The sequence below is a fragment of the Mustela nivalis genome, assembly GCF_964662115.1.
Source record: "Mustela nivalis genome assembly, chromosome: 1".
NCBI lineage: Eukaryota > Metazoa > Chordata > Mammalia > Carnivora > Mustelidae > Mustela > Mustela nivalis.
Genome location: NC_139020.1, coordinates 129,047,855 through 129,062,704, shown reverse-complemented (window position 1 = coordinate 129,062,704; position 14,850 = coordinate 129,047,855). Strand labels below are relative to the sequence as shown.

The 14,850-nt window shown below is 41.0% G+C and overlaps 1 protein-coding gene across 7 annotated transcripts in view; it reads left to right on the top strand.

Annotated features, from left to right (window-relative positions):
• Nucleotides 1–14,850, top strand: part of ATP2C1 (ATPase secretory pathway Ca2+ transporting 1) — a gene marked incomplete at its 3' end in the record, with an annotated part of 171,920 nt that overhangs the window by 24,710 nt on the left and 132,360 nt on the right. The window contains exons 1-2 of one of the 7 annotated variants that reach the window (XM_082684264.1): nt 9,637–9,721; nt 10,555–10,735. The exons of 3 other annotated variants lie outside the window; for them this stretch is intronic. In XM_082684264.1, the coding sequence (XP_082540390.1) occupies nt 10,730–10,735 (6 nt within the window). In that variant the 5' untranslated portion in view covers nt 9,637–9,721; nt 10,555–10,729. Of the gene's footprint in view, nt 1–9,636; nt 9,750–9,932; nt 10,263–10,554; nt 10,736–14,850 lie in introns of those variants that run through there. 3 more of the 7 variants (XM_082684263.1, XM_082684262.1, XM_082684265.1) reach the window with 3 other exon arrangements.

Sequence of the window (14,850 nt, the reverse complement as noted above, 5' to 3'; positions counted from 1 at the left end):
TAAGAATTTAATTCATTCTTTGGGAAATGCTGGAGAAGGTTTAAAATATGGATATATACTCTCACACTATTTTTCAGAATTGAGGACTATTGGCATGATCAAAATATTTTTAGATGAAAGTTTTAAGTTTCCTGTAAATCAGTGCTCAAATTTTAACACTGGAATCACCTGAAGGACTAGTTAAATATTAGGATACAGGCCCCTACCCCCAGTTCAGTAGGTCTGAGGGGGGTGCCACATAATTTGCACTTCTAAAAAGTTCCCTGGGTAGTAGGGTCCCCAGTTTGAGAACCACTGATGCAACCAATGCAGATCATTTGGTGATGCATATTTTCAAAAATCAAAGCTGACAGGGTTTGCACCTTTTCAAGCACATATGCTGTTTGGAAGATGGAGAGTCATTGCCAAAGCCAGGGGGATAATGATGATTTAAAGCTTCATAGGTTGTTAACTGGCCATTTTCAACCACAGCTGCCCTATGCCTAAGTAGCATTATATAATCCTCAGTAAGGCGAGAAGTCATTGAGTAGTGTCTTGCCATAAGTGTTGCAGGATCATTGAATGAGATGATCAAGAAAGAATTCTTGAGATGTTTTATGGTACAACTTAGTAAGTTTATTTACGTAGCACAGGGACCGGACCTATGGGCTGAAAGAGCTGCACTTTTGTTGTATGAAGCTGGGGGTTCTATGCTTAGTGCTCAAGGGGGAGGTGCAGGGAGCATGAACATTTTCTTTGAATTTCTACTCGTAGAACTACTTTCTCAAGATTTCTCTGGTGCTTATCATTCAGCTCCGTATTAGCTATCAGTGAGATGCACAGGCTGTCATGAGATCTAAATATGTAGCAACCAGTACGAATTTGATCCTTATCAAAATTATTCAGGCTCTAGGTCAGCCTTCTGGGCTAAATGTGAACACTTCCCTGCTTCTGTCTCTCATCACAAGAGTAATCTAAAATATGTTTTTATCTTTTTATTTCTTTCTTTTGTATCTGTGTACTGATTGAAGTGATGTGGCAACTGAGAATTGTAATTTTTGATTTAAATAATGGGATTAAAAAAGATGTAATCGTTGTGTGTCCTCTATACTATCTAAAACCATTATGAAGTCTTTTTTTTTTTTTTTTGAGATTTTATGTATTTGCCAAAGAGAAAGAGAGAGCACAAGCAGGGGAGCAGCAGGCAGCGGGAGAAGCCAAAGGCAGACGCTTAACCAACAAAGGCACCCAGGCACCCCTAAAATCATTAAAAACAAAATCTCTCAATTTTACCTTACCTCTAACTCTGGTTAATATGCAAATATAATTATAAGATCAGAAGAAAGAAAAATTTACCACTTAGAATAAAATCAATATTCCTAAACTTGTTCAGTGGTCTTTAGATCCTTAGGACATGTGTTTAATATGTATTTTGTTGATTTTTCAATAAAGCATGTTAATGAACACATCTCAATTACCTATTGAATAATCTCTCTAAAATGCCTGTCTGTAATTATTTACTATTAGGATTACACTTCCATTTTAGCACTAATTTCTACTCTGAGAAGATAAACCCAAGGGATTCTAGAATAGCTTCTGCTTGGAGCATGATTTCCCCAATGTCCAAAGGTTAAGCAAGAACAAGTGAAGAGATGTAGACAATGACCAAGGATGTCATAAAATCAAGTCCTTATTAATTAATACCATTCTTAAATATCATCGAGTGAGCTATGGGGCAGATATGCTAGGCTCAGGAATTAATGGCCATCAAGGTTTCAGGGTGCCCTATTGAGTTGAAAGATGTAATAAAACAGAATGATAAATTGTAAAAGGTAATCCAGTAAACAGGGCAGCTTCTCACATATTCTCTAATAGGTCACAGAGGTAGCTTTAAGGAAATAGGAGCCAAGATGGATATTGGACTCCTGGCTTTGATGCTGAATAGTGAGAAATTCTTGTTCAAAGAGCTTCACCTGTGTGAGTCCTAGCCTTGTTACCTATAAAAAGCAATCAACAAGATCTAGTCTACTTACCTCACAGGGTTGTGAGGATTAAATTTAATTATGTACATGGAAGTGTTATGTCAACTGAAAAACCCTAAACAAATGTGTTTTGTTAGCTGTTCAGTGAAATTGATTTTCATGCAATATTTACCTTTCCAAGTGCTTTTTAGGGTTAAAATGAGCAATTTGATCATTTAAAATAGGAGAAGAATATGTTTAGTTTTTTTTTCTTAATGTCATAGCTTTTTAACTGCTCTAAGTCAGAAAATAGATGCAAGTTGATGTGCAAACCTCAAGACAATAAATGTTTTATCAAGTTTGTTGGAAAAAATGACTGTGGAAAACTTTATTTTAGCAATTTCACAGTAGAATTATCACTAAGTAGTCATTAGCTGAGTAAACAAGAAAAAAGAATTAAACAAGAAAAAGTCTGGTCTAGGGCACACAACTAGAAGTTTTTTATTTAGATTTTTATTTAGAAAGTAAAAATTCTAAAATCTAACTAGTTTTCAAAATAATGTGCAGAATAACATAATTTAAAAATGCTCCTGATTAGGGATGCCTGGGTGGCTCAGTTGTTAAGTGTCTGCCTTCAGATTAGGTCATGATCCTAGGGTCCTGGGATCAAGCCTCTCACTGGGCTCCCTGATCCACGGGAAGCCTGTTTCTCCCTCTCCCACTTCCCCCTGCTTGTGTTCCTTCTTTTGCTATCTCTCTCTCTTTCTCTGTCAAATCAATCAATCAATCAATCAATCTTTAAAAAAAAAAAAAAGATTAAAAAAATACTACTGGGGCGCCTGGGTGGCTCAGAGGGTTAAGCCTCTGCCTTTGGTTCAGGTCATGATCTCAGGGTCCTGGGATGGAGCCCCGCATCGGGCTCTCTGCTGGGTGGGGAGGCTGCTTCCCCCTCTCTCTCTGCCTGCCTCTCTGCCTACTTGTGATCTCTGTCAAATAAATAAAATATTTAAAAGAAATACTACTGAGTAGTAATAGGTAAAATTGGTCAAAGGAGTTTCTGAAATTAAAAGCCAGTTTTTTACTTTATATGCTAATATGGAAATCACCTAACCTAAAAAAACAGACAATACTCCCCTGTTCAGTTCTTTTTTTAACTTAGACCTTACTCTGTAACTTCCCATTGATTAACATTGCCTTTAGTACCTAAAGTATTCTAACATTCTATCACTTGGATATGTCACAGTATTTTGAACTCTTTTAAGTTTTATCAGAGCAGCCAAAGTACCAACCAACTAATACATTAACCCATTTATCTAAAGCAAACTACTTTTTCTCACTTAAGTCTCTATCAGTTAGGATGTTTACAGCTGCAAGTAACAGAAAATACAATTTGTTTATTATCTTATATTAAAGGAAGTCTTGTGGTAGGACAGGCTCTAGGACCGGTTCATTTGTTAGCTTAATTATGTGTTAAAGGACTTGGCTTCCTCTGATCACTACTTTGCCATCCTTGGTGTTGGATTTTTGTGAGAAAGAGGGGTAGGTGGGGTAATAAGGTGGCTGCAGCACTTCCAAACATTCAAAATTATGGGGAAAGCTTGTTAAATCACAGATTGCTGAGTCCAACCACCCAGAATTTCTGACTCAGTAGGTCTGAGTGGGATCTGAAAATTTGCATTGCTGATGAGTTCCCAAGTGATGCTGCTGCTGCTGGTAGTGGGGGCCACACTTTGAGAAACACTAATTTAGTCTAATGATCCTGGAGGGGAATGGATGTTTGAGGATCACTGATAAGATTCATTACAAGATGTACTTTATCATTTGGAATATAACAGAGAGTTCCTTTTGCTCTCCTCCTAGGGCCTGATGGCATTTTCAGTCTGTCAGCTTCCTGTTCAGTATTCTAGAGAGGGACACTGCTCACTTTGAACACCGGGATTCCTATGGTTGAGGTAGCGGTTTCTTAGTAAATAGTTCTGCATTCAACTGTTTGAACTAGGGACTGCTTGGGCCAGTTCAAGCCCCAAATTTGCTTATTTGTTCCTGGCCTGTAGAAAGCTTTATTCCCTTACTATCCAGAATCCCCATTTTCTTGATCCTCCAAATATAGAATATTCAGCAATATTGTTATTTTTAATATCTTCTGAAATAGGCTACATACACCTTGCCTTTTAAAACCCAGAAAGCAAAAATAAAGTTGTCTGAAAGTATAGAAAATGCTGCTAATCCAATTTCCCATCAGATTATTTGTAGTGATGAATTTTCTAACTTGAAGATTTAACAATTTGCTTGTGTTGCCAGAACTCCTTTCTGCCAATTTGTAATTCTCCTTCTCTATCATCTACTTGCAAACCATCTTGCCAAATTGCATTTCTCCTTTCTCTGTAAGCTGTTTTATGAACTATCTCTTTGGTGTGGGTTCCTATTTTGTGTATTGTGCTCAATAGGAATATGGTCTGTTTGCATGGCCATCCAGGGCTAACCTTCAGAATCCTCATAAAACCTGGGGCAATTTCTGTGCTGTTGATCTCCCTCTCTAATTTATTATCATAATGGCATTTTTGTGCCTTTCCCCCCATTTGTTCTCACAATAGGAAGCGCAGTGGAGAGAGATGATTTCTGCAGGGGGCCTGGAAGGACTTGGGACAAGTTCAGGCAAAGATGCAAGCTTTGCAAAAAATAAAGACTTCTAGAAAATGATGGGGTAGAAAACTTTAAAGTGCAAAATGTACCATTTTGGCAGTCTGAGGAAATGCAACCTTTCTCAAAGCTCTCTCAGCCCCCATTGTGCAACACAGTAAACAGAGATTGAAAATGTTTCTGATGTGAAATTGAAAAAGGATTTAAATGGAGGGAGGGTGCCTAGGCTATTACTTCCAACACAGCAAGGGACCAGCAGATATAATATGGAATCTGATAGTTTCAACTAATTTATGACCAAACTATCTGTAAAACTTACAAAATAAGGAGAAAATGCTGGCCAGTGGCAACTTAATGTAGTTGGCTATTCTAAGGCCTGTTGCTTATACCTAGTTTCCAAGGTGTCTTGTCCAAGAGTGGATTCCTGGATACTTAAGGTAATAACCAAAGACTGCAGGAAACTATAGTGCTTTTAACTTTGTCAGCCATTGATATGCATGCCATCAAAACCCAAAGCACAATCTCAGCTGAAATTTCCTTGGTGCATGGAAGCAGCCACCTCAACATCATTATCTTTTAATTTCAAATGGTTACCTGGGTTCAAAATCTGGGTGTGAAATTTCATCGGCTTTGAGCAGTTCTCAATTTTTAATACTTCCTACAATGGTTAGGACTTATTCTTGTACAGACCAAGTTGTACTAGTTAACCCCTTTGTGGTTTGGAGATTTAAGTTCAATTTTAAACCTTAGAAAATCCCTTAATTCTTTGCTTTCCAGGAAAGTAGAAGTAGAAAAAAATAAAAAGGTGGGGTTATGTTTATTCATTCAACAACATATATGTATTTATAATGACCATTTTCCAGATTGCCCATTTATTCAATACGTCTTTATTAGATATTTACTACAGACAAATGTTTTTGGGCCAGAGATAATTATGCCAGCTTGGAAACTAGACAGAATATCTTTTAAATGTGTACATTTTTACCTCAAGATAAATCTTGGCATGTATGTAATACGGAATATTGTATGTCTATTTTCCATGAAAACAATGAAGTCCAGAGATGACTTCTGGATATGGGACGTATACTCACTTTGCTCCCCCCCCCTTTTTTAAAAAAGATTTTATTTATTTGAGAAAGAGAGTAAATGAGAGAGAGGGATCACAAGCAGAGGGAGCAGGCAGAGGCAGAGGGAGAAGCAGGCTCCTCACTGAGCAGGGAGACCTATGTGGGGCTCCATCTCAGGACCCTGGGATCATTACCTGAGTCAAAGGCAGACAACCAAATGAGCCACTGAACTGCTCTCCTCTTTCCCTCTCTTATTCTTATCTGTGCTCCTGCCTACCCTTCACCTCTAATCCATTAGATTGATAGTACATATTAAAGATCCCAAATATCACCACAGGCTCAGAACTTGATGAATGGGGGAACTGAGTCATATATAAACTTTAAAAATTAAAAAAGCACTCTTTAAAATCCTTAGTTTCTTCTGCTCAGTTTCAGCAAGAAAATGCTAGCACGTGTAGAAGTTATGCAATTTTGTGGGCTGATAAAATATTTGTAAAGTTTTGGTATCTCTGTGCTAGTAAAGCCAACCAAAACACAGCTACATCATTTTTGAGCTCATTTGATTTTTATTCTTCTTTCTTATTTTTACTCTTCCAGCACTGCTAAGACAGAGAACCAAGCACATTTACGACAATTCTGGCAGGTGATTGAATAGGACGCTTCTTATAGGAAGACTGTATTTCCCCGGACTTGACTCTTAGCATGTCCTTTCTTTCACAGGATGAAAAATACTTCTGTTGTTCTGTTTGAGCAGGTTAGCTTATAACAATAAAGCATTGTGTCTTTATATGCTTTTAAAATATTTACCTTAAAAAAATGACAACTTTTTTCCTAACAGCTAGGTAAAACTCCTTAACTATTAACCGTTGGTACATAAAACAAGGTTAAAATAGCCTTTACAATAAAATATTAAGGAAAGATTTTAAAATAACCTTTTCTGGGTTAATTTTTAAATCCTAAAGGACCACATATTTCTTCATCATTTAGGTTTATAAAAATGCCAGCTATCAAATTTGTTATCAAAAAAAAGATGCCTCACATCCTTTGTGTAATAAGGTGTAGTATAAATAAAATTATAACACCATGACCATCTTCCTCAATCTTCCCTATGTGTAGATTTCCCCTAAGCAGAGGTACCTGACAAATTCCCCTTTATTGCTCATATGTGGAACATCTTTGGCATCAGATATGTTTAGTAAATTTTGTAGGTTAAATATTCAGAACCAAATGAGTAGATTTTTAGAGCACTGATTTGTAAAAAAGAAGACAGAGGGAACTTGAACCTAATAGATTTCATTGCCATTAATCTAATTAATCTTATTCTAGCTAGCTAATGCTCTGTTTTGCTTATTTCTCTGTATAAGCTTATACTTTCAGAGTTCCTATAATTTACAACCTGTCTTCACTTTATCAGATCCTCAAAACAATCTTTTGAGGGAAAGGCTGGTTATTATGCATACATCTGTATCTAAAATATTGTAATATATATGTATGTATATGTATAGATGAATGTATATACACATGGATGTATATGACGTATTTTAGTCCCCTTCCCCCAAGATGAGGAGGTGGAGATTGCTATATCAAAGTCTCATGGAAGGTTAGCTGGTCAGAGGAGAATGCTGAAAGAGGAAAGAGGATTGCTTTTTTCTCTTTCTTTTTTTTTTTTTTTTTTTAAGGAAGAGGATTTCTGAAACTTATGGCTCAAGCAGTCCCCACTGCTCTGGCTTGAACAGTGAATGCTATGCTACCTTTCATTTACATAGGAAGTCAAAACTGGTGCTACTGATGTTGGCTAGCTTCGTAGAAGAGGTGTTCAGACACAGAAGAGGATCACTCTGTGGAGAAGTGTCGATAAGGCTGAAGGATCAGCTGAGCGGCTGAACCAACTATCCTTAAAGGGTGTTTGCAGCTCCCCAGCCTAGGAATTTGTGAGAGGACTGATGGTGGATTAAGAATGCAGGCAGAACTTAACAATTCATCTGGACAAAGCTGGTTTTATCCAGTTTCTTATTTGCCTTAGTAATAGAAACAATGGCTTTCACAGTTTAGGCAACCAAAAAGTAAAATTCCAGGGTAAGCTACTTTAGGTTTAAGCCATGCGGTGCTATATCCTCCGGGGAGTTAAGGAGTTATTCTGTTAATGCTGGGATATTGTATTTCACTGCACAGCAGATAATTCTCATGTTATTTTAGAAAAATGTCTGAGCTTGGGGGGGGGGTGGGGTGGCTGGGTGATGGACTTGGGGAGGGCATGTGTTGAGGTGAGCACTTGTGTGTTGTGTAAGACTGATGAATCACAGACCTGTACCTCTGAAACAAGTAATAAATTATATGTTAATAATAAAAAAAAAGGAAAAAAATGTCTGAGCTAATTAAAGCAATCCAGTATCAAATTGTATAGGGAAATTGTCCTCTATTTTGTAAGATCATATATTAATATCAAATAATGTCTACATTTACATTTTCTACTTAGGTGCTTGTGTTTTTATTTTATTTTATTTTTTAAGATTTATTTATTTATTTGACAGAGAGAGATTACAAGTAGGCAGAGAGGCAGGCAGAGAGAGAGGAGGAAGCAGGCTCCCTGCTGAGCAGAGAGCCCGATGCCAGGACCCTGAGATCATGACCTGAGCGGAAGGCAGTGGCTCAACCCACTGAGCCACCCAGGCGCCCCAGTGCTTGTGTTTTTAATACGATGCTGTGGTGTCGAGGTCCAGTAAGTATAGTAACTAATAATCATTACAAATTGATTACAACATTGAGCAAGAGATAGCACATTGTTTTACAAATGAGGTTTGTAACACCACTGGCTGGGCAAAAGTCCCTAAACCTGTAAGCCAAAGGGGTGTGATAGATAGTAACTGTGACTACAAACTAGTTCACTCTGATTTTTATGTTTTGTTTTGGAACTTAAAAGTGACGTTGTTGAATAAAATCTCAATGTATCTTAACTGAAAAGTAAAGCTAGAAGGCTGTCCAAAACTTTTGGTCCTAGACTAGTTCCATGAGATTAAATAGGGAAGACAGGTAACCCAGTGCATTTGTTTATTTTGACGTTGAACCAGTGGTCAGAGAACATATCCGGAAGTGTTACAGAACCTGAGATAAAGGGCAAGCTTTTTAATGAGAGTAGGTGTTGATGGAGAAAAATACCTCTAGCACACAAGGGAGGACTCCTGCGGTCTTTACAGTTCTTTGTGGTGGGCGCGGTCGAACTCAGCAGGTGTAGCCCTGCCCTCTAGTGGGCTTAGGTGCGAGAGGACTTCGGTTTAGTCTCCTGTTCCAGGCTTACCAAAGCTTAACATCAACTGTCCATAAAAAAGTCACTTATTGGGGGCGCCTGGGTGGCTCAGTGGGTTAAAGCCTCTGCCTTCAGCTCAGGTCATGATCTCAGGATCCTGGGATCGAGCCCGGATCGGGCTCTCTGCTCGGCAGGGAGCCTGCTTCCTCCTCTCTCTCTGCCTGCCTCTCTGCCTACTTGTGATCTCTGTCAAATGAATAAATAAAATCTTAAAAAAAAAAAAGTCACTTATTGGGGGGTCTGGGTGAGATGCTGAGTAAGTGAAAGGTACAAATGGCAAAAGACAGCCAGTGTCAGGAGGGAATTCCCGTTCTTCGGCTTCCGCCTCTGGACGCTGTTTCTAGTTGTTCCAACCTTTTAGGTTCCACACACTTGAAAAGGCTGAGTCCTCCTCGAGCTCCGTGGCTGATCCTTGCCTTCTCGTTACACACAGGCACTTTAGCGGATCCCTTAGAGGGACAGAACGCTGGGAAGTCGCCCGCGATTTACCTGCTCTCGCAGTCAGCGCAAAGCAGCCAGGATAAGGGTCTGCAAGTGAGGGTGGAAGTCCCAGTGAGAACACCAGAGTCCCTCTGCGTTCGCCCCTTCCCTCGGAAGTCCTCGCGTCGCCTGCCGAGATTGTGACGGCCACCCCGACGGGAGGGGCTTCCCAGGTCGCCTTTGTTGAGGGCGCGCAAATACCTCTGGGACGGGGAGCATGATCGTACCTGCCCGCTTGGCCCGTCCCCGCGGCTGCCTCTTGAGAATGCGTGGCCGGGGCTGGGAAGCGGGTGGGTCTCTGACCCTCGCGCCCAGTGGGTGCGTAGAAACGGGCGGGCACCGTCCCCGGGGATCTGCGAGGAACCTCTGCAGGGAAGGTAGGGCCGGAGCGGGGCTCTGGCCCGGCGTGCCCTCCTACGGGACTGCTCCTCACCCAACCAGAGCCTTTTCCGGGCGGGTGGCCCGGCCTTCGCTTCATTTCCGCCGTCTGCGCCTGTGCGTGCGAGTGCGCGTGCGCGCGCTCTCCTCACAGCGGAAGTAGTAGCGACAAAGCTCGGTCCGCGGCGGGCCCGGGAGTGCGGGGCGTGCTGGGGCGGGGGGCGGCGGGGAGGGGCTGAGCGTAGGAGGCGGAGGCGGGGCAGACCTGCGCTGCCGCGCGGAGTCGGCGGGGCCGACCGTGACGGGTCCCCACACCTCCTCTCCCTTCCCCTCCCTGAGCGCCCTCCGGTTCGCTCCTTCTCACGCCGGGAGCAGGCTCCTGCCTGGCGCCGCCGCTCGGCGAGCCACTCCTCTTCGCCCCAGGCACGCGGGGCGCTCCCGCGAGCCTCGCGGGTGAGTCCCCCGCAGCCCGGAGGAAGGGGGTCTGGGGTTTTGGGAGGGCACCGGTGTTACCTATTGCCCCTAATTTCCAGAAACTTCCAGGTCCTGAGGGAGGGAGTGTCCCGAGGATACCCCGGCTTGGGGGTGTCTCTAGGGCGCCGCCCCGCCGGCTTGAGCTGGGGGCGTTGCGGGTGGCTGACGGGGTGGGCAGGCGATCTGGGGGCTCCCGACGTGGTGGCGGGGCGGGGGTCCCCCTCCTTGCCCTCTCTGTCGTCAGCGCCGCTTCTCCCGGTTTCTCTTGCAGATGCTGCTGCTAGGGGTGGTGGGAGCAGCCGTGGGACGTGTGGCCGGGAGAGGGGGTGACAGCCTGGGATTCCGGGGGCTTCTCTTCCTTGTCCTCCTCTCCTCTCTATTCCCAGTGTGGCGCGGCTGACACTAAAGACTTGTAGCCATCAACCCAAGTGCAGTTTCGATGGAAAATGAAGGTAAAGGCCCCTGGTAGACGGGTTGCAACGCGGAGTTGAGGGTGTGGTGGTTTGCTTTTAAGTTGCCTTTCTTTTTCCACCTTTTTATTTTCCTGATTTATTTTTTTCCTTTGCGAAGTATACAAAGAATTGCTTTCTTCGGGTATTAGCTTTTATTTTGGTAACACAGGGAATTTCGGAAATTAAGGTACTGTGGGCTACTGAGCTTTATTCTGCTTTCCGGAGAAAGCCGCCGCTGTCTTTAGCTTAGGGAATGGAAGGGAAGTTTTCATTTCAGATAGCATCTGTGCTTGTTTAAATAGCTATTTGAAAGGAATCACTCGTGGGGAAGTGGAAATGGAGAGGAAAGGGGATGGACTGCATCTCTGTATATTTGCATGTCAAGCCTTGATGATGGTATGTGACCGGATTAGTTTATAAGAAAGGAAAAAAATTTTTATTATTGCACATTGGTTTTCCAGTTCAGAAAAAATAACGTAGAATTTAACAGAATGTTATGAGGTGATTTCCTTGCTTAAAGTTCTTCAGTATTTCAAAACATCATTTAGGAGGTTGACAGTGGAACTCGTTTGTCCACTGTATACTTTGGACCACTAAATTATCGTTCACATGTCACTTGATTCCTTTGGTCTCATTAAAATATTTAATGTTTTTCATTATACAGCACTGGTTATTTTCCAAAAGGGTTGAACAACTCAATATTATTTTCTGTCCTGAAACAGCCACATTTATTCTGTGGACTGACTTTTGACTTGTGTGTGATAATCCCCTCCCCTCCCCTCTGCAAGATGCTATGAAAGATACTTAAAAATTACAATTTGTCTTCTTGTATCTTTTGGTTTTTAAAATCTGTAAGTGGTACAGAGGAGCTGGAATGGGGTTTATGGGTTGCTTTCTCACTTGTTTTTCCGTTTTTTGAGAAAGTAAGCTGAGTTGTCCTAAGTAGAACTGGTAGTTTTTAGGATAGATGTTTCTTATATGCATAACTTGTTTTGCAAGCCTGAGACCCTGGGGTATGTAAAAAATACAAGAGGCGTGATTATATTGCTCAGTTTTACTCTAGATGGATAATTGGTGGAAGGCATTTTCTGAAATACTTAAGTATGTAACTGCAGAGGAGTTATACCACCTAATTGGGTTTTTAGAAACAGCATTTAAAAGCAGTAATGTTTTTGTCTGGTATTAAGGAAAAATCACTTTTCTGAGGCTTTCTCTTCTTTGTCTTGGTTTACAGATTTCAGAAAGACAAATCCTTTCTTCACAAGAGACAAAGATCTTAAATAACATCAATAACTTCTGCTTTCAAAGTGTTGCCAGATTTGAGAGAGTAGTCTAGGTGTATTCTTAGAGGTTGCTTTTGTTTCTTGATCTCTAAGAAAAAGGAGCATGACGAATAAAGCTGACTCTCATATTGTCTCTTGACATGAGAGGGAGTGATGTTGAGATGGGAGCATGTTGCATGCTTATGTCTGACTGAGTTTGTATTATTTGGCCTCATAGTAATATACAGTTCTCAATAGCTTGCAGGGGTTTCTGCCTGTAATAATCTAGAGGCCTTTTTTGTCAGTTTCTCATTACCATAACATTTTTTCTTTTCTCATATTTAAACAGCTTTAAGAATCATTTACATATAACCTAGAATTTTCAGTGGACTATCCTGAAATACATAGGATATTATTGCTTTTCTTTTTATAGTTTGATTCCCCTTTGACATGATATATTAATATCTTGGGAGTGTGGAAAAACAATGGATTCAAACCATGCCTTAACCACTAAAAGTTTTGTGACTAGAAGCAAATTACATTTGACTCTTGAACAATGTGGAGTTTAGGGGTACCACCTCTCCCATTTGAAAATGTCTATAAATTTTGACTCCCTCAGAACTACTAATAGCTTACTGTTGACTGGAAGCTATACAATAATTGATAATAAAGTCAACACATCCTTTGTATATGCATTATATACTGTATTCTTACAAGAAAGTAAGCTAGAGAAGAAATGTTGAGAAAATTGTAAGGAGAACAAAATACATTTACTGTACTGTAAAAAAATCTTGATGTAAGTGAATCAGCACAGTTCAAATATGTGTTCAATGGTTAACTTCACCTTTCTTAGTCTTTGTTGTTTCATCATCTATAAATTGGGATTGCTGATACTTAGTCTACATAGTAAAGAGGGTGAAATCAGAAGCTAGGGAGAGAGGAAGGAGTTTAAGATCACGTGCTGTGAAGCCTGGCAACCTGATTTGAATGCCAGATCCCCACTTAGCATAATTTGGCTTTTTTTGCTTCAGCTTTTTCATCTATAAAATAAGGGTATTGGTAGAGCCTACCATATGAGGATTTTTTTTTTTTTTTAACATTTTATTTGAGAGCGAGAAAGAGAAAAGGAGCACGGGGTGGGGGCAGAGAGAGAGGGAGTATCAGACTCCTTGCCAGGCAGGGAACTAGATCCCAGGACTCTGAGATCATGACCTGAGCCAAAGGCAGATGCATAACCAACTGAGCCACGCAGGCACCTCCCACCCCATGTGAGATATAAGCATTAGATGTTTCTGGTCCATAGTAGGTGCTCAATAAATGCTTATTATAAATAGCCTAACTCAGTGTTTGCATACTATTATGCCTTCTGGCATTATGATAGCTGAATATTGAAAGGAGGAACACTTGTGGCCAAAATGCTCTGTATGAATTTGCTATTATTAGGGAATGGGTGAGTCAAGTACAGAATTTTCTCTACTGTTACAGTTTTATTCTATAGAGAAAGTTGGGGCTCCAGCAAGAAACCAGAGGCCAGTGTGGAAGGAGACAGGTTTGGATTTGAATCCTGACAGATAACTTTTTTTTTTTTTTAAAGATTTTATTTATTTATTTGACAGAGAGAAATCACAAGTAGATGGAGAGGCAGGCAGAGAGAGAGAGAGAGAGGGAAGCAGGCTCCTTGCCGAGCAGAGAACCCGATGTGGGACTCGATCCCAGGACCCTGAGATCATGACCTGAGCTGAAGGCAGCAGCTTAACCCACTGAGCCACCCAGGCGCCCCCTGACAGATAACTTTTTCCTCTCCTAAAAAAATCTGATGAGTTACTGTGTTTCTAAGTTTTCCCATCTGTAAATGAGAAAATGCCCTCCTGGAGGTTTGGTGTGAGAGATAAATGAAGCCTGGTATGTGAAGTGCCCAGAATGATGGTTAACACATGGTTAGCATGCATGAGTGATTGAGTGATTATTACTGTTCCCCAGGAAGATACTCCTCTAGTAGGTAAATAGATAAATTACATCTCTAGGTATGTAACAGGGTAGAATTGATAGTAGCTTCCAGGGGCATTAGCATGAAGGTTCTTAGGTGGTGTGCCCAGTCTACAAGGGTTGTTAGAGGGAATGACTTAATCCTTGTGATTCCTTTCAACAGTGGTGGTAATTTTCTTTGGCACTTCAGTTTCAATTCTTCTGGACCTTTCTCCCATGTCTCACTTAAACTTATCAGCAGAGCTTACCCAGTTTTTAGCCTTAGCCTCCAGGATGCCTTTTGAATATTTCCTGCCAGTCATAGGAAGTATTTGAAGTGTTAATTTCCTGCAGTTGCAGGGATTGGTCCTAGACATCCCTTTGTGGAACTCCTTTTGCATGTGTGGAGCTCCTTTTTGCTTGTTTATTTTGAATTTGCGTACCACCTGGGAATCTGAGATGTATAAGTAAATGGCTCTTTTCCTGATTTTTAAAAAATTAATTAATTATACTTAAAGGGTTGGTTTATTAGAAAGGTATTTCTAGCTGGAGAATTTTGCAGATAGTTTCTTCTTCCCAGTAATTTTTTTTTTTTCTCCTTTGGAATAAATTTGGCCTTTCTCATAGAAAAATCTGAATTTAATGTACCTGAAACTGAAAGAGCTTTAAATATTTCTTTTCTTTTCTTTTCTTTCTTTCTTTCTTTCTTTCTTTCTTTCTTTCTTTCTTTCTTTTTAAAATTTATTTGACAGAGACAGAGAGACAGTGAGAGAGGGAACACAAGCAGGGGGAGAAGCAGGCTTCCTGTAGAGCAGGGAGTACAATGTGAGGAGGGAGCCCCATGCGGGGCTGGATCCCAGGACCCTGGGATCGTGACCTGGGGAAGGC